The sequence below is a fragment of the Gouania willdenowi genome, chromosome 16 (genome assembly GCF_900634775.1).
Source record: "Gouania willdenowi chromosome 16, fGouWil2.1, whole genome shotgun sequence".
NCBI lineage: Eukaryota > Metazoa > Chordata > Actinopteri > Blenniiformes > Gobiesocidae > Gouania > Gouania willdenowi.
This window is the reverse complement of record NC_041059.1, coordinates 10,520,689-10,540,818: the sequence shown is the minus strand read 5'-3', so window position 1 is coordinate 10,540,818 and position 20,130 is coordinate 10,520,689. Positions and strand designations below refer to the sequence as shown.

At 38.1% G+C, this 20,130-nt stretch overlaps 1 protein-coding gene across 3 annotated transcripts in view; it reads left to right on the top strand.

Moving 5' to 3' along the window:
- Positions 1-20,130, top strand: part of grik5 (glutamate receptor, ionotropic, kainate 5) — a 137,938-nt gene that overhangs the window by 112,234 nt on the left and 5,574 nt on the right. For all 3 annotated transcript variants that reach the window (XM_028469894.1, XM_028469893.1, XM_028469892.1), the window contains 8 exons: positions 1,964-2,071; positions 4,453-4,656; positions 5,805-5,918; positions 8,223-8,332; positions 8,567-8,740; positions 9,828-9,993; positions 12,039-12,264; positions 17,743-17,871. In XM_028469894.1, coding sequence (XP_028325695.1) covers positions 1,964-2,071; positions 4,453-4,656; positions 5,805-5,918; positions 8,223-8,332; positions 8,567-8,740; positions 9,828-9,993; positions 12,039-12,264; positions 17,743-17,871 — 1,231 coding nt within the window. The remainder of the gene's footprint in view (positions 1-1,963; positions 2,072-4,452; positions 4,657-5,804; positions 5,919-8,222; positions 8,333-8,566; positions 8,741-9,827; positions 9,994-12,038; positions 12,265-17,742; positions 17,872-20,130) is intronic.

Here is a 20,130-nt window from a genome sequence, read left to right as displayed (position 1 = left end):
GTATCCCTTTGTAATAAAAAATAATCTTGTCTGTTTATACCTGATTTGTGCGCAAAAAAGCGACAGTTATAGGCACACTATGTTAATACTCGGAGGAAGTGCTGAGTCATCTTCATGTTTAGAAACTATTCGAAGAAGACTTAATGCCCTGAGAAAATCTATTCCTGCACTGGAAATGCAAAACCATTCTAATCTTGCTAAGAGGTAATTCTGCTTACCTCATGTCGATTGTTTCACCCATTCACTATTAGGCAAAGTGTAAAGTGAATGTAAAGTGAACTTATTTCATTTTGCTAAAGAGCAGTTATTACAGCCATTAGAAGAGTCATTTCCCACCATTGTGCCAAAAGTTTAATCAACTGACACAATCTATGAGGGTGAATATTGTCCTAGACCAGATTAAGCTGCAGGAGCTGCTTCACCAGGCTCACTGAACTGAATTATGCCTTATTCCCTAATATTTAAAACAAAAATGTGTGCAATTCTTTCTATTCTTTTCCCTGCATCAAGACTCTGTCTTTTGCTTGATTAGATCTATGGTTTTTGACCTCATCAAATTAGTCAGAGGTAGTTGGAGAGCACTTTCAAGCAGAATAGAAACATTGTTAGAGCCAATCAATGAGGTGTTTACGGGCATTTTGGAAGAATATTCAGTCACTGCTGCCATTAGAAGGAGTAGAAATCAAGATTCATCTCACCTGCGTTTGAAAGTGAAAGTTAAATGAGGTGTGAGGCCACACATCGCTGCAGATCCAGATTGATCGCTGTTCATTGAGTTGAGGAAACCCATCACCTTCTGCTAACACACGCTCCTGAACGTTCTCTCTTTTTTTTTGGCTCACTGGAATATGTTAAGGGATTTTCCTCAAAGGAATACCTCTGGTACTGGCTGTTTCATCATAAACTGGTTTACCTTGACACTTTACGAACTTAAAAAAAAGAGGAAGTGTCTGAAACGGATCCCAGTGCAAATGAAACTGAAGCGCACTGAGCTGGAGAAGCCGCGCCCCCAGGAAGCTCTCTGCCGTGATTGACATGTAAACAGACACGGCCACGAAAGTGAGCATTTCAGCGTACTTCACGCAGTGCTACAGTATGTATGTTTTTTCTACAGTCTATGTATGTACCAGCGAACGCCCCGCCCCCACGCTCTGTCTCGTGTTTATAAAGCAGCATGAGCTCAGCTACGGAGTGGGTGGGAGGAGGGCGGGCCGTCCTCTGTCCCTACGTCACTGTGCGGGGAGGAGGAAGTCAGTGTCCCGTCTATAGACACGCCCACTCATGAATATGCATAAGTAGGACACAAATAAGCCTGTTTGTGTAGAGTTGCTCAGAAAGTGACTTTTCAGAGGCTAAAACTCTGAAAAACAGGTGAATTTGGGAAAATAAACCTCAAATACTATGTTTTTGGGGTTCTTAGAACAAATGGAAATGGGTGAAAAATAGCATGATATGGGACCTTTAAGTGTTGTTTGTTACCCTAATGCTACCTAACCATAACCCTATCCCTATATAACCCCACTAGATCCCTCCACCTAACCCAAAAAATGCCAACATAGCTCTAAACCTGTCATAATTTAGCAAACAACACTTAATTTCAGCCTTACGCATAAAACGTCAAGTAAAGTGTTACCGGGAAATCCTGATTTCATAGCGTTTGTTTGTTTTTCTGAAACTTAGCTTTGCTATTTTCTCTCCCTTTGTCGTTTTACAATTGGGTGCAGTAACACAGCTCATGACTGTTGTGGGAACTGGGGACAATTAAGTGATTATACTGCAGATGCACAGTGCAGCAATGCAAAGAGTTGTTGCAACTGAAAACAACAACAACAACCGTGGACCAATAAAGCGACTTGCTCAAACTGATTGCAACACTAAAAGAGTAGCAGCAGCAGAGCTTGAAAAGTGCATTATTTACCCATCGGAAGCCATTGATTTTGTTTTTGTTTTTTTAATCTGTTAGATTGGGATCTGGTACTCCAACAACACTCTGGCAATGAACTCCACCAGTCTGGATATTAACGTTTCAGAGAAGCTGGCCAACAAGACGCTGATTGTCACCACCATACTGGTAAGGTCAACATTTTCTGTTCAGAGGTGTTTCCCCACCCACTGGTGCCAGCTGCGTCACCGCCGGCAAAATTTAGCATCACTCTGTCGTGTTAACTGATGGGTTTTCAGAGAGATTTGTAAGAGAAATTAAGCTGTTAAAAATCTCAGCACGCATTCATTTCATAACTGTGGAATGGCTTCTGTATGAGTGATAGGAAATCCTAACAATTTCTTAATTTATTGTCAAATCACTAAATGAATTCAATACATTTATTTTTCAGTCACAAAACAAGTCTTAAAGTTGTGCATAAACAGTTTTTCAAACAAGGAAAAAATGCATTTAGTAATTATTAATAAATTCCACTCTCATCAATCCTAAAATTAACAACATTCTTTCATATTTCCATCATTTTTTAATTCTGTTTCACACAAACAATACCTTCCTAAATTACCATTTTCTTGGCTATGCTATACTTGTTTTTCTTTAGCTTTCGTAAAGCTCACATCCATTCAAAAGACAGGGCAAATGTGTTTCTGAAATTGCCTATTTTTCTCTCTTTCTCCCTCAATTTCACTGCCTCCTTCCTTTGTCCAATTTATGTCTTTAAAAGTAATGTCAGGCAGGATGTCCATAACTGTGAGTGGCTCACAGGGGGCAGATAAAAAGATTCTGTTGAGGAAAATGTATTCTGAGGTTTTAGTCTGTAGTATTGGTCAAACTCTGTGAAATCATTGGCACTTATTCCCACGATGTGTCCAATCATGGTGGTTTTGTTCAGCTTTATGATCTGTTTGTAAAATTCACAACACATAGTTTTATTGGATTTTCTGTCCGATCGGATTTACTGCTGTGTTATCTTGATAAATGGAAGAATTCTTATTTATTTTATCACATCTTTCTTCTGAGAGCTTTCATTGAAGAAAATAAAGTTTGTTTTCACGCAGTTACCAATTATCTGATATCTGTGAGAGAGCATAAAGAAACACTTTGTTATCCTGTGAAATACGTTTTTTTTTTTTTTTCATCAGAGAATGGGATTAGATTTAAAAATCAAAACTTGTAAATATAAAGCAGGAAGCAGCTGCTACAGCATAAGGAATACAATAAACTGTTAAAATGACTTTAAAGGTGCTGTGGATCATTTGTTGGCAGTGAGGTTAAAGTTCTGGTAAAGTTTGTCTTCAATTGTCTTCTGGATCATGAACGATGAGCCACTTTTATCAAAGCAGGGGCCACAAAAATGTGATTGTCCATTCTGAGGGCCATTTTATTCAAATTCATGTTAGCATTAATAATAATGAGTAATAGTAATTTTTTTTCTTTTGTGTGCTTTTGGAGTCATTTTGTTTATTTTTATTGTCTTTTTGTGTATATTTTTAGTTATGATGTCTTTTTGGAGTCATTTTGTTTCTTTTGGAGTCATTTTGTTTATTTTTATTGTCTTTTTGTGTATATTTTTAGTTATGATGTCTTTTTGGAGTCATTTTGTTTCTTTTGGGAGTCATTTTGTTTTTTATATTGTCCTTTTGTGTATATTTTTAGTTATGTTCTCTTTTTGGAGTTATTTTGTGCATTTTGGGGAGTCATTTTGTTGTTTTTTTTTTAAACTGACCTTTTGTAAATGTTTTTAGTTATGTTGTCTTTTTCGAGTTATTTTTTGCATTTTTGAGGTCTTTTTTCCCCCTAAATTGTCCTTTTTGTGTATATTTTTCATTGTTTGGTCTTTCTGGAGTCATTTTCAGTGTTTTTGGAGTCATTTCTTGTACTTGTTTTGGGGCCACACTAAATTCGATGGAGGCTCGTAAGCTGCCATTTGCCTATTTCTGCCTTCAGATGTATTTTTAAATACATAAACAATGGTAATAGTCAAATTGAGCAGTATATCTAATTGGTGATGTAATGTGGTTAGGTAGTAAGACTGAAGAATGATGATAAAGTGTTGCACGCATATTTAATCAGAGATGATGAAGTGCCTTTTCCGTATAAAAACAAGGATTAAAAACCATATGCAGTCAACCAGAGGCTGCCTGCAAACTTTGTCCTAATTGAAAAGATACTTTTCTTTATCTTGGTGCTACTCTTCTGTTGTTTTGGACTGCATATAAAACGATGTGTGGAGTAGCTGAGGAAAATAGGATAATGGCATAATCCTCCTCCTTTAAATCAACGCTCACAAAAGGTAGCACTCTTAGTTGAGTCGGCTGTTATAACTCGAGATCACACCGACACAGCACATTTGGTGTACTTTTTAAAAAGGACATGCTTTCAGGCTTTCCGCACAAGGGGAGAAAATCTAGCCGAGTGCAGCCAGAAAAATGAAAGCATGATGAATTATTCAAACATTTTACTAAAAACTACACGTTTGGACTCATTGTCCTTCCTTTGTTCCCTACATTCAGGAAAACCCGTATGTGATGCGTAAAGACAACTACCAGGACTTCCAGGGCAACGACCAGTACGAGGGTTTCTGTGTGGACATGCTGAGGGAACTGGCAGATATCTTAAAATTCTCCTTTAAGATTAAGTTAGTGGATGATGGACTGTACGGGGCACCGGAGCCCAATGGCTCCTGGACGGGCATGGTTGGAGAGTTAATCAACAGAGTGAGTTACTGTCTGTCTCCCTTGTTATTATGGCAAAAGTCGGTAGGAGCACACACACACACACACACACACACACACTTGGGTGATGTAGCCCAGAGTTTTTTTTTGCCTCTAGTAAATATATATATACTGTATATATGCATTTTAGTTAAACTAGATTTATATTTTACAAAGTGAAAGTTTAGTACAGTATGTTGAAGATTAAAAACACTGATTTTGTGATAGATTTATTTCTATAGTTTTTATCATTACCAGTCATCTCACGCCTGAGGTGGGACTAAGACTGACACTTTCTTTGTTAACTTCCTACTCTCTTTCAAGTACCCCCTGTAGTGCCATCGCGTACCCCTGGGGATACACGTTCCCCCATTTGAGAAACACTGATGTAGTTTAAAACCACAACTCCACTATAACTTCCAACATCTCAAATTGCCCTCAGCGGGCAAGAAGACTCTTATCTGGGACAAAAGCCGACTTGGTAATTCCCCAAAAGAGAATGGCAGCATTGCCTAAACTTGTTTGCTATGCTTTGCCGCCGCCTGCTTTTTATCCCGCTTCTTTATGCTCCCTTTGCCCAGGCCATATGAGCTTTTGACAGACTCTGGTTGAAATAAGCTAATGAGAAGCTCTCTCTGCCTAATTACCATATGCTATACTTCAATTAACAGGCTGTGGTCCCTGTGTGGAGCCTGCCTTACTGTTGCTCCCTCAGCTCCCCCTGCGTCCTCTCCCTTCCTGCCCTCCCCACTTGCTGATCATTCAGTCTAATTAGCGGCCCATGTTCATCAATTAGCTTTTAATGGAATAGATGGAGAGCAGGCGAAGCGGCCGAAAAACCAGCAAGGTTGTATGCAGGTGGTAAGACCAACCATCCGGTGCTTACTCCTGATTAGTCTCATTTGGTTGGTGGCTAATTGGTGTGTGCACTCTTCTCTCCGTCATTTTGTTTAAATGCCTTTTCAAGTGCGCTGTCAAACTTTCCATTTTTCATCTGGGTAATCAACCAAAAGTGTGAAGCATTGTTGCGCTGCAAACCTGACCACCTGTGTTTTACCCTCCTCCACGGCCCCTCTCTCACCCTCTCCATCCGTTCCCTCCCCCTCCCCCACCACTATCAATCCACCCATCTATCTCTGTCAATTCTGCAGAAAGCAGACCTGGCTGTGGCGGGCTTCACTATCACATCAGAAAGAGAGAAAGTTATCGACTTCTCTAAGCCGTTCATGACCCTGGGGATCAGCATCTTGTACAGAGTTCAACTGGTAAGTGTGTTATACAGAGCTGGAGGGCAATGGTTGGGTGATGCTTTCTACAGATCTTGTACTGAATTTAAAATCTTAAGCCTGCTCTGTCTTAAGGTTGAGGTCGCAAAGAAAATAAGATGAATGCAACCCACAAGTGTTTCAATGACACTTAATCATTCCATCTTCTCAATGTACACAGTTGCTGTTTGTGTTACTATTCAGATGTTTTTACAGCATTGTAAGAAATTTTGGGTTTGTGAAGTTGGTTTCATTTATGAGGACTGTAACCACGCTAAGATACAGATGCAAAGACACGTCTCCTGATAATGATTTTCATTGTCAGTTAAGTTGAATTGTAAACCTAATTGTTTTAAATCAGAGAAACACCCTATAGCTCAAAAGATTTCAAGTGCATGCCACATGTTTGACACCCTTCTTCTAGCCAACAGTTTAGAAAAGCAGATACTGTACGTTGAGTGTGTGAGTAAAAGAATTACACAGCCCAGAGTCAGGGACTCAGTGAGTGAGTCCACAGCGAGTGTGAGAAGGCTACAGGAAAGAATAACTCTACTGACTAACTGACTGAGATATAACCAAAAATGGGGAACCCATTATTTATGTCAAACCTGTTGATAAATGTTCTTATTGTTGATTTCAAACATTTCAAACGTCTTTAAACATGTAATTGCCTTGTGTATGAAATGTGCTATACCACACGTGGCAAATTCAAGGCCCGGTAGAGCATTCAATTTGGCCTGCAAAAGACAGTAAAAATGACAGAGAAAACATGAATTATTGTGTAAATTACCAAATAATCCAATTGTAGATATCTTAAATTCACCAATTTAACAAAACTCTACAATCTTTTTAGGGGCTATCTCTTTTCCTTTGTTTATATCACATGAATGCAGTAATTTCTAATTACAAATTATGGAAATAACTTTAATTTTTACCTCAAATCTTGCCATTTCTCACAATCAATTCCACCAAATTCCTCTAAATTACACAAAAAATGGTTACAAAAACAATAATTTTACATTTGTCTAGCATGATGCTGGTGTTTAAGGCATTTGTAAGGCAATTGGTCCAAGCCAGTGGTTCCTGATCCTTTTTCTTCTTTCTTGTTTGTCTCCTTTGAGTTTTTCTCAACAATTTTTAACAAATATTTTGTAATGAGCGCTATGAGATGACTTATTGTTGTAATTGGCGCAATATGAATAAAGTTCAATTGAATTGAAATTGAATTTTTGCCATGTACCAAGAACCTCCCTTGATTGTGTCACATCAGTACATGCATGCTCTCCAGATTGTGTGTTGTGCACTCTTCATCCCAACCAACTGAACTTGGGTGCCACAATACAAACAAAACAAACCCAAACGGACAAGCCCCCGCTTGTCACAACCCGGCTCTTAGGCTAATACAGAAGTAGGAACCAACAATAGATTTGGTTTGTAAAAATGAATTTATTCTTCAAAAGTCCTATTAACCAATCGAACTGAACAAACCAAGCATGAGGTGTATTTGTTATCATCAGCAGTGTAAACACAGCATAGGTTTATTACACTGTTATGTTTTTAGAGTGACTTGTCTTGCCTAAGGTTATTTTAAGGTGGTTTTCTTTTTAGGCTCCATTTATTAGTATCTGTTTCAGTGGGGGTTTAGTTTATCTCATTACATGCTGTTGTCTGTGCTTCTCTTTTCATCCTGTCAGCTTGCACGTTTAAATAATTGAGTCATTCGGACCCCCACCGTCTCCACAGGTTTTTCTCTGCTTGGCATTCATCCACACTACTTAAGGAGTGGCTGTTTTTTTAAGTTTGTCAGTGTGTTTGCTCATCTTCTAACCCTGCAGTGCTTTTTAAAACATTTTATTCAGGTTTGTTTAAGTTTCTTTGTCATGCTTTTTCACATTTTTTTAAGCTAGTGTGGTTTTGTTTGGCATTGAACTGCATCCTTAGTCCTTCTTCCTTTACATTAAACTGCACTTGACTTCTCTTCCTGCCTCTCTGCGATTCTAAACCACTTACATCCATCCACCATCCTTCATAAGACTCTCGTCTTGAAAATAAATGGACCTGAATGGATAAAAATGCTGCTGGTTCTGAATCACCGGTCCAACCTTACCATGTTTAATCATGAAATGGTTTGAAGGACCAGCTCATCGATGCACTGCAGACTTGGCATTGAAGTGGTTTTGAAGGACACTGCCCTCCTGTGGTGCAAAGGCAGTGTTTATTTCCCCACTGAGACCATTTTAACTACATCTGTCTGTGCATCATTCTCAGCCTTTTTAATTTATTCTATCGCTTTCTTTGTTTCAGGGTCGGAAGCCGGGTTACTTCTCTTTCCTGGACCCCTTCTCCCCAGCCGTCTGGCTCTTCATGTTACTTGCCTACCTGGCTGTCAGCTGCGTGCTCTTCTTAGCTGCAAGGTCAATACATTACATCACACACCGTACTGATTGTCTGCAGCTTGCTGTCAACATTTATCCAGCTGAATATGGCTCCCTCCTGTCACAAATTTATTTTTTTTTACCTCACACAACCTCCTGTAGACATCTGGACAGAGGTCAAATGACTTATAGCCTGTAGAATGAGCCGATACAAGTATATTAAAGTGCTGCGTTTTTTTACCTAAGGTCGTGTCGCCATGTGTTTGCCCACAGGTTGAGTCCCTACGAGTGGTACAACCCTCACCCCTGTCTGCGGGAGAGAAGGGACATGCTGGAGAACCAGTACACACTGGGAAATAGCTTGTGGTTTCCTGTTGGAGGCTTCATGCAGCAGGGATCAGAGATAATGCCGAGGGCCCTGTCCACTAGATGTGTCAGTGGAGTTTGGTGAGTTCCAGAGTTGTGGGGTTGTTTTGATACGGCACGCCACTTCAAAAGCCTGCCTCCACTCAGAAACGCATTTTACAGCTGTCGTCTTTTCACTCAGATGTGTGAGCTTGTGCGTGCGCGGAAAGATGTGTGTGTAAAGTTTGACTCTAAAAGGCTGCGGTTGTCTGCTGAAGGAGAAAATCTCACTGTTCTCGTCTAAATAATGAGTTCGAGCAGTGAATACACAAGCAGCTGGGAGAGCTCTGCACTCTTTTTAGCTACTTTAACGAATGTGTGTTTGTGTAACAGAATTCTTACTGATGACTTATACTGTGTTTCTAACATCAACATAAAAATAATTATGGAAATACAAACTTTAACGTATTGGTGTTTAGTAAATGAGTCATATTGGCATTTGTGTTCCTATGAATTTGCACTTGGTTGCATTTAAATTGGAGTCAAATTCATTGAATGTTTACTTGTGCCTGTAGGAAAAAAGTGAAGAAATAAGGGATCATGAGTATTTATCAGGGTTGGCAGGCTGTGTAGTGATAGATTCTTTAATAAAAGAGGGGAAAAATAATAGGTGTACATTAAATTTTAAGGCCCATGAATGAAAACAGGATTTAAATGAATGAACCAAAAATAAAGCCTGGTTCTAGTTGAATGTATTGACTACTTAAACAGAAAAGAAATCCACATTTTGCAAAACAGTGTTATTTTCATAATGAATTTTAAGCATTTAGCAGAGTTGTCGTGTATAAGTTTCATCAGAAACAAAGAGAAATGCTGAGCTCAGATGATTTTACTCTCGTGGCTGCAGAAGAGACACACGCTGAGACAGAAATAATAATTGCTGCGAGGTAAGGAGATAAAGAGAAGACAGGAGCAGCAAATTACACAGTCGGGATAAAAGGAACAGAGAGCACATGATGGCTGTTAAAATCAGGCTTTAAATCGTGAGGATCTATGGAGCACGAGTGTTGATGAGGACCCATATATATTATTTACACTACCAGTGAAGCTATAGCTCACTCTGTCATCTTTAATGTATTATTGGATCAATTAGTCTTGCTTTGTTTGCCTCATTCGTCTCTTTTCGTAGGTGGGCCTTCACTCTGATCATCATCTCCTCCTACACGGCCAACCTGGCAGCGTTCCTGACAGTGCAGAGGATGGAGGTTCCCATCGAGTCTCCCGATGATTTAGCCGACCAAACCAACATTGAGTATGGCACCATCCATGGCGGGAGCACCATGACCTTCTTTATGGTATTACAAACAGCACTTGTTTCTATATTAAATATTCTTATGAATTATTCTTCTGTGGTGTAGTTGTTGCACGTCTGCCTCACAACAAGAAAGTCCTGAATTTAAGCCCCGGATAAAACACTTGTGTGTAGCATGCATGGAAGTGCGAGTAGTTGTCTGTGTAACTGTTTTTGCCCTGTGATGGACTACTGCCCTGTTAGGGGTGGACCCTCGACTAGCGCCTATTGAAATCTGACTCTCGCAACCCTCAACAGAAATAAGTGGGTCTGAATATGAATGTACGAATGAATTTTTCTACATTAACCCTCCTATTACCCTTAAGGTCAATTCAATGTTTATCATTCAAAAAATAATAGTTGACTTTTTTTTGCTTCATATTTAATGACTTTTCCTAATTTGATGGGTACAATTGATTAGCATAAAATTAGCATAAACCATTGGGATTATATTTTTTAAATGTTCTGAACACATATTGCATGCATTGGTGTTCCTCTGGGGTCATTTTGACCCCAAGCTGTTGTAGCTACATGTATGTACAACTTGTCTGTCAGTGTGTGATCTTATATCACCACACCTGCAGGTGTAGAGTTGATACTTTTGAGTTGATACATTGGAAATTGGTAGTTCATGCAAGCTATGTGTCATATAAAAGATTGCATGGCAGCCCTTTATCTAAATCATAGGAAAAGGTTTACTGTCAATGGGGTTTTGGAACAGCTCTTTCACAGTGAAAGTGACGTAGAGGAGAATGTGTCTGAGACAGAGGATTGTGTTGAGGAAGACCCTGAATTTGAGGCATTTTCATCTGAAGTTTATTAGAGGAAAGTAGGGTTCACCAACCAATCAATCAATATGGTTCATTCTGTGAGAGTCATGAATGTTCACCCCAAATTAGAAAAGATTTAGATGAATGATTTTTAAGACACACTAACTCTAAAACTAAAATTTTGACCTGATAGTGGCGATGCAGTACAGGTCATATCATCACCACAACCAATAGGGTTCATACTCTTGTGGTCATTAATGTTGTCTACTAAGATAAATACATTCTAAAGTAAATGTTTTGCCTGATGGTGGCGCTAAAAAACAGGTCAAGGTTTCATTATCAAGGGATTAATTATGTATTCAACAAATAAACAATGTGCCTCATACATAAAGTTGGTCAACAATCTTCTTAAAATCATTTACTGGAGTCAGATTGACCCCAAGGGTAAAGTGTGTTAGTAATATTTAAGGATAATAGGATGGTTAATGAGCATGTAGAGAGCCTTGAATTTCACTGTCCTGCATATTGATTGGAGGGATGTACTGCAGTGTTTATGTCGTCTCTGCTGTGTGTGTGGAGTGAAACATGTTCTCTGATCGTTTCTGGATCTTTCCTCAGTGTTGTTTGGTTTGACTTGAGTGACCAACTGTCTGTGTTTGACCATGAGAGGGCTTACGGCGTCTGTGTTTGTTTTAGTGTGTGCGTGCGTGCAATGCGTGTGTGCTGGTGACTGTAGGTTTATATTTTATGTGCGAAGTAATGAGCTACATGCCAGCGTGTGCTTTTGGTTTTTTTACTCAATTGTGTTTTCCGTATTGAGAATAAAAGAGTGACCTCTGTTTGCCAACATTAGACACTTTCACAGGCCACAGTACATTACCCGACTGAATGACACACACGCACGCACACGCACACACACACACACACACACACACACACACTCTAGTATTTTCTCTGTCTCGACAATGTACAGTAATTGTGTACATTAAACACTTAATCCTGTTTTCAAGCTTGCCATAATGTATTACCTACGATTTACTTCCATCTGTGTAAAAGATGATGCATCAGCTACACTTACACTGCCAATAATCTGTTACCTCGATTCACCTCGCCTCTCTCTCCTCGTCTCTATATTCTGCCTCAGTCCTCCGTCTGCCAGATGTTTTTCTCCACTCGTCTTTGTTGAAACAGTGTTTTTTTGTCCTGCTCGTGGGTACACACTTCCATTCCTTCCCATGTTCATTCTCTATCACACAAACGCTCCTTTTTGTCTCTGCAGAACTCGCGGTATCAGACCTACCAGCGAATGTGGAACTACATGAACTCCAAGCTGCCCAGTGTTTTTGTAAAGAGCACAGAGGAGGGCATCGCTCGCGTACTCAACTCCAAGTACGCCTTCCTGATGGAGAGCACCATGAACGAGTACCACCGCGGCCTCAACTGTAATCTCACAAAGATTGGAGGCCTGCTGGATACCAAGGGCTACGGCATCGGCATGCCTCTGGGTAATGAAAACAAACCCCAACCACCACTCTGAGTCAATCACATATTGTATGACTAGAAAAATTTACTCGGAAATTTTCCATTTACCAAAAAACCCATATGAAACATGTGAGAGCAAAAGTAGCATGGAGCATTGGAGTGAGGGTGAAACAAAGGCACGTTTTGAATGAGAGAGAGGACTGTACAGTATATTCTGTATATTTCACTTGTGTTACCATATTTAAATTACTGTGCATGTAGTAGTATATGGCAATACCTAAAAAAAATCACCTTACAATCACTAAGCACACTACAGAAAACTAGGACACAATGTAGGATATTATAAACACACCCATATACTGTTTTTAAAATCACACACCTTAAAGTTTGGGGATTTGGTACAATTTAAGACTGCACAGATAATTTATAAAGCAAAAAATAAACATACAAAAATTGTTCACAGACAGTCGGGGGTGGGGGAGGGGTTAAAACTTCAGAGGGAAACTAAGCTAGAAACAACAGTACGCTCTGACTAATTTAAAAAGTATGTGTTTCCATAATTCCATTTATGTGGTGGTTATCAAACTGTATAAAGTATGAATATGATGCAGTTTTACAAAATGTACAAAAGACATATCTTTGAAAAGTACAGAAATGAAGGAGGAGGATGTAAATCTCACAGATGTTGATGGTGCGGCACCTGTTCATTTTGTTTGTTTTTATTCTGTTTTTCTTAATAGCGCGATTGGAGTATTAATTTGTATTATCATTTTAGTTTATTTCATTGGATTTTGTAGTTGTTAATGGTGAAGAATGGGGCTAGGACTTGACAAAGATAGGCTTCTTCCTATCCCTTGTTGAACGAATCATATGTATTACGGTATATTGAAATTGACTTTTTATTTCATTCGTTTTCGTTTTCATCCATTTGTTTTATTTGTTCATTTGAAATAAATAAATAAATAAATAAATAAATAAATAAATAAATAAGCATCCCACACTCAATCACAATGTTTTTTAGTTGTCAAACCTGTTTTGGCATCATATTTGCTTTTTGACTTTTTTGTTTTGTAACGTGAGACATCTGCAGCTGTCATCATCTCTCTGATTATCAGCCCGATTCATCATCTTTCTATATTCGCTTTAATTCTGTTGCATAGAGGGAACACTCTCCTCTTTTTTTGTTCCGGTTCCAGCAGTTTGTTATATCATAAAGAACAACATGTTCTTCGTATCGAGACAAAAGCCTGATTAATAATGTATTCCTCTTTGAATTCCAGTTAAAGACTTTACTACACTTAATTCAGCATTCAGCTGGTGGCAAATAAGCCCCAAGCTTTGAAGAAATAAAAGAAGTGTGTTGTTTACATTTCAAACAGGGCACAGGGTATTTTTTTTAATTTAATTGCGTAAACCACATAAGGCTTCTGCTATTCTTCAGCGGAAAAAGCTCCAAAAAGTATGGATGAACTAAAATATATGCGAGTGGCTCTCAAACTATTTTGGCTCAAGTGCCACCTTTTTTCTTATTCCTGAATCCAAGAACCCCCCCCCACCCTTATGTCCGACTACAACATTTTGCTCAGAATACTATAAAAAAAAAAAAAACTATAGAGCACATTTTAAATCATCTCATTTTGTAAATAAGTGGAATGAAACAGTGTTTAGTGCTTCCTGAATAGTTTTATTATTTATTTCTAAAGACTTATCCTTTCATTTTTCAGTTCATGTTCCAATCAAAATAATTTATATCAACATTTTGTGTGTTTTTTGTGTCATTTTGTGTGTTTTGTTTGTTTTTTCAGTAAATTTTTCTCTTATTTTGTGTTTTTTGTTGTTGTTTTGTGAATTGCGGGTAATATTTAATATTGTCATTTTTAACTAAAAATAAACATATAAAACCCCATATTTTTAATGCTTTCATTGGTTAATTTTCCCCTCTCTGTCTCTCTCAAGTACCCCCTGTAGTGCCATCGCGTACCCCCATTTGAGAAACACTGGTATATACCAAAAAACGAATGAAACCCCACAGAATCAATTCATGGCCAAAGATCAGAGGAAATTAAATCTGCTGTAATACATTTATAAACTGTTCTTAAGGTGGAGATATGATCACTGACAGAAGCTTACCTAACTGCACCATGAAACAAGGGTGAGACGGGTCACAAGCTTAGTGATTTTATAAAGTCAGACGGCACGTACGAGGCTCTGTGTCACTGGGTTCATGCGTCTGTATGAGAAATAGACTTTCAGCTGCGCCCATCAGAACCAGTGTAAAGGAGAGAGTCACACAAAGGGAAAAAAAAATCACACAATAGGCAGCAGGGACCAAAACTATGGCTGCATTAGATGTGAACCACCTCAAAGAAGCTGCCACAGAAAAGCAATGATTGATTTTATTTGATTTCACTCTTTTCTCTATTGCTTTTTGATGCTTATTTCCGCTTATTTTTCATCAAAAATTGGATTCTTTGTGAGGGTTTTTTTTTTTGTTCTTATTCTTTATATTGGTTATTATTAAACTATAGTCTAATAATGTGATGGTCATGTTTACTGTTGAGAGGGATTTCAGTGGTGAATACAGTCATAGCCTTTGAACCTGACTGACACAATAGTACAGCACTTTGCTCTTCAGTTAGGAACATTTCATTTTATATATATAATGTAAGTGTATGACAGTGCATTTGTGAGGTTTTATGCCCAAACTGTGATGAGTGGCCACAGTAAAGGCAGAAATGTCCTCCAGAGATCAATAATGCTAAACAGACACATGTAGTTGTGTGTTATCAGGGAAATGAGATCTGGAGGCTGTCCTGTGTGTGGGTGATTTGTATTATCTGAGGAAATAGCGCTCGACTGGAAGTAAGAAAACGTGGAGATATTAGCTCGTCTGCACCAGCTTTTTTTTTTTTTCTGTCTCGCTCTTTTTCTTTTTTTTTTTGGCTTGTATAGACATCTCTGAATCACAGCGAGTTGTTCTAATGAAGCGGTCAGTCATGGATGAGTGGTTGTACTCGCTGCAACGAACGAGTCGTATAATGAAATGAAAAGACTCTGCAATGAAAAGACAGAATAAATTGGTCATATTGAAATAGGAATATTTAGCTTTGAATTAAAACCCCTCACCTGAAACAATTTGGCCTCATCAATTTCTGTCCTGCTGTTGGTTAAATAAATGGAATGTTTCCGACTGACAAACAGCTTTTTTTTTAAAGAAAAGTCAGAGGCAGCCGGTGGACTGGGAGTCTGGCACATATGGCATCGTCCTGGTGGGCCTTCGACCCGAAGCGGACCGCCATGTGTTTTTTTTTTTTTCGAGCGAATGGAGGCAGACATGTTAACTGGTATCCAAAAAAGGTCCAAAAGTGGCAAAATATGGCAAACAATAGTGAAAAAGTGCAAAATGTGGAACAAAAAGAGGCAAAATGTAGGAAACAAGTGGCATTTATTGGGCAAAAGGTAGCTTATTGGCATGAAAAATGGCCAAAAAATTCAAGAAATGGCAAAAAAATTGGATAAAAATATCAAAAAGAATTTGCAAAAATCAACAACAAATAGTACAAAAATTAAAAAAAAGAAATATTTATTGGTTCAGAACGCTGCAGCTCGGGTCTTAACCAGAACAAAGAGGTCAGAACACATTACTCCAGTTTTAAAGTCTTTACACTGGCTCCCAGTCAGCCTCAGAATAGACTTTAAAGTTCTGCTGCTGGTGTATAAATCTGTGAATGGGTTTGGTCCAGAATACATCAGTGACATGTTGGTCAGGTATGAACCCAGCAGGTCTCTCAGATCTATGGACACAGGTCAGATAGTGGAGCCCAGAGCTCACAGTAAACATGGTGATGCTGCTTTTAGTTGTTATGCTGCAAAGAAGTGGAACAAACTGCCAGCGGAGCTGAAGTCAGCATCCAATGTGAACATTTTTAAATCAAAGTTAAAGGCACTTTTTTTCTCTACTGCATATGATTGAGAGAGAGATTTTTTGTCATGTTGTTGATGTAATGATGATTTTACTGATGATTTTAATTGATTTTACTGATGATTTTAATTGTTCTTATTGATTTAAATGTTCTTATTGATTTTAAACAATTGAATGTTGGTAAACGGTAGCTAAAGCCTGAAAAAGGATTTGAAAAGGGACAAAAATGGGACAAATGAAGTTGCAAATGGCCAAAGGAAATAGGTAAAAAGTGGGGTAATAATAATTAAAAATAAGTATCACTGACTTAATAATAGCTTCTACATGGTGTTGCTGATGATGTAGTGGGCTGCTCTGGACCCAAAATGCCCCCAATGTCCCAGTCCACCTCTGGTCAGAGGTGTTATCTATTTGTCTGTGGACATGAACACAGTCACACTAATCAGCTTCAAATTATAAATCCTCTGTACATTCCAGAATGGGATTCATTACAGTTTAAGAATGTGATTTTTCAAGGAGTAAATATTACAGAAGATATGATTTGTTGTAATTCAGTGAGTGTTTGATGAGAAGTGGTTTGGAAACTCCATTTGATTGTTGTTGGCATGAATACAAACTGTTCGACACTAATTGTTTGGTTTGATGACGCCTTGAGGGGTTTTGTTTCACTCCCAGTGATTTACACTGGTTTGATCTCATCTGAAGGAGCCTTATCACCCGCCACATCTAATGATCCGTGGAACAGATGTTTGCACACGCACACACTCACGCACACACACACATTATTGGTTGAAAACTCTATCTTGTGCATCTGTTGGTGTTATTTTGTTGACCCTTTAACTTCCTGGCTTTAATCTATAGCTGGGCAATATATCGAGATTCAATATATATTAACTTTTCTATTTTGGCGATGACAACATTGCCTATAAATGACAATATTGCATATATAGAGTTATATCATTTTTTTTTTTTACTTGTTTCTATTTATAAAATTACACAGTGCAAGTCCCATCATAGACATATTTAAGATCATTCATAGAGTACAGTCAAACAGTGTCCTCCTTTACAATGTTTCTATATCTTAAAGATTTATATTTTATAGCTTATTTTGCTTTAGTTATATATCAGAACAGCATGAAAAGCACAGTTAGATAAATCACTGAGTGCATCCTTACCAAGTCCTTCCCCTAAACATCCACACTACAGAACTCACTCACACATGCTGTCCCTTATAGGTGAAAAAGCCAAAAGTGGCACAGTTGTGCAGTTGTTTGTTAATAAATGTGCCCGTGTGGCATTTTTCATCAGTAAATTTAACCCTGAATAAAAATATCAAGATTTGTATCCTATATTGTCATTTTAAGAAAAAGTAGCGAGATAAGAGTTTTGGTCCTCATCGCCCAGCCCTACTTTAATCCCTCTCTTTATCTTCTGTAATCCTCACGTTTTACTCCCCATGTGATCACTTGTCATTCCACAGTAACAGCATCCCACACTTCACCTATACCCTCTTCAATTCTCTCTTCAACCTTTTTTTCCTTCATGTAATAACCTGTCCTGCCCTCCTGTCATTACCCAGGATCTCCGTTCAGAGATGAGATCACACTGGCCATCCTCCAACTGCAGGAGAATAACCGGCTGGAGATACTGAAGAGGAGGTGGTGGGAGGGAAGCCAATGTCCCAAAGAGGAGGACCACCGTGCCAAGGGTGAGTCGGCCACAGCATCTTTGACGTTCAGTGTCTTACTTTTGATGCCAAACTCGTCGTCCTTCATGTCTTTTTTCCTCTAAGTGACCTCACTTTATATCAGGCCATGTCAAATGTGAGACGTATTGAGAGCTTGACTCTGTGTACATGTGTGCACTTAGTATAACTTTATTAAAGTCTGTGCCTGAATACTTGATGTATATACAGTATGTATGTTCCAGTGTTTGTGTGTGTGTTGTTGCTGTCAGATGCATTGAACTTTTCCCATAATTCAGTTTGATGCTCAGCCGCTTCATCCCAGGCCTTTTGAATTTTCTAATTCAATTGAAAAAGCACTCAAGGGTCTTCATACTGCACTGAAGTGATGCTCAGATACTTGTAAGTGACACTCTGACCAGGGTTGGGGTCAATTATTGTTGTAATCGCGTAATTAATAATTACTTACTATTATGACATAATTGATTTGTAATTGAGTTCAAATAATTGACTTTGTAATTGTCATGTACATTCTATAAAAACAACAATTGAATTAAATGCAAAACTGGGGAATATTATATTTCTATGGCTTACGCATACAAAGTTAACAATTATTAAAGCATGTTTAATATCAAGTTTTCCAACTATACATTTCAATGCTTTTGAGTATCATTTTATCTTTTTTTAATGAATTGAAATTGAGGACTATGACTGAAAAAAAGGCTCAGACGCCCCTAATCAAATACATTAATACCAATATTTTTATGGATAAGGAAGACGAACAAGGTAACAACCAAGAGATTAAACAACAGATAATATATTTGAGTTTATTTTAAAGCTGATTTAAGACATGGGTTAAAATCGACCCGTTATCATACAAGATGCTAACAGAACGCTAACACAAGAGGAAGGTTACGTTTTATGGGATTATTTATTAAAGGCTCAGTAGTTGTGATCAATTGAATTTGAACTTTAGTAATTGAAAACATAATTGTAATTGACTTCCAGTGGGAAAAAAAAGTTTGTAATTATTAAAAATGCAGCTCACCGTAATCATAATTTAGTTGCAATTGAACATGAATAATTCAAGATGTAATTATAATTGAAAAATGTAATTGACCCCAACCCTTACTTCACAGCTCAAGCTTAAGAAAACACTGAAACCATTGGATTCCTTTTAAATTGTGCATTTCAGGCTCTGCTCAGAGATTATTTACCAGTAAAAATGAAGGTTATATTTCTGGAGGTACAAAGTCTACTCAAATCATTTCTGTGACAACATAAAAGGAAAACTCCTGACTGTTGTTTAGACGTGTAAACATCAGTGTGTTACTGTTGGAAACGTATGAATAACAAAAAGATTAGATTGATATCTTCAAAAGCCTGTGCTGAGTTGCGTTCGGATGAAATCAAGCGGAGTTGAGTGACAGCAATGTGCAAACAATCAAAAACTGAGAAAATGTTTGTGCTGTTTGGTGTCACAAAAAGCCAAAATAACAGAAAGTCAGCCAAACTAAATCTCCACTGAATGCACACGTGAAAAACACAGACGGACATGTTCGCTTTTTCTATCATCTGAGAACTGATGACGGATCAGTAAACATTCATTTGAATAAATTGCATTTCTATCCAATCCCCTGAGCCTTAAATAAATCATTTTCAACGAAACGTGGACAGAACTGTCGGTTGTTGGTGTGCCAGATGAGTTTCCTTTCACATAGAGATGCAACATTTGTTAGTGTTGCTGCTTCTCAGTGCAGAGATCATGGGTTTAACTCCTGCTGTTTCTGTGACAGACCAGATTCCTGTCCTGCATTGGACAGCTTGGATTGGCTCACAAACCTCTGCCACCCTGTAAACAACAGGCTGAAACAAGTTTTATAATTACAAAATAAGAAAAATTATATAATTTATTAATCTAAGTTTTGCAAATGAATCAGAAGCTTCTGAAACAACATAAGGTCACACTAAGGAATCAAACTACAAGGCGGCTTATACACTACAAAGCTGGATAAATATATCTGGAATATTTCTCTGTTAGCTTGTTTCCACCAAACATTGCAGCTGTACTATGAAGCTGGATATCAACACATGCTTCCGTGGCGTAAGGTGTATAATCCTGCTAACAGACAAACAAACAAGCAAACAGAGGTGTAAAGCGTACTGATATATTCTACTCAAGTAGAAGTGTTACTTGATTGAAATTGTACACAAGTACCAGTAAGTCATACATGAAATAGTCGAGTACAAGAAAAAAGTAGCTCAATCAAATAGCACTCAAAA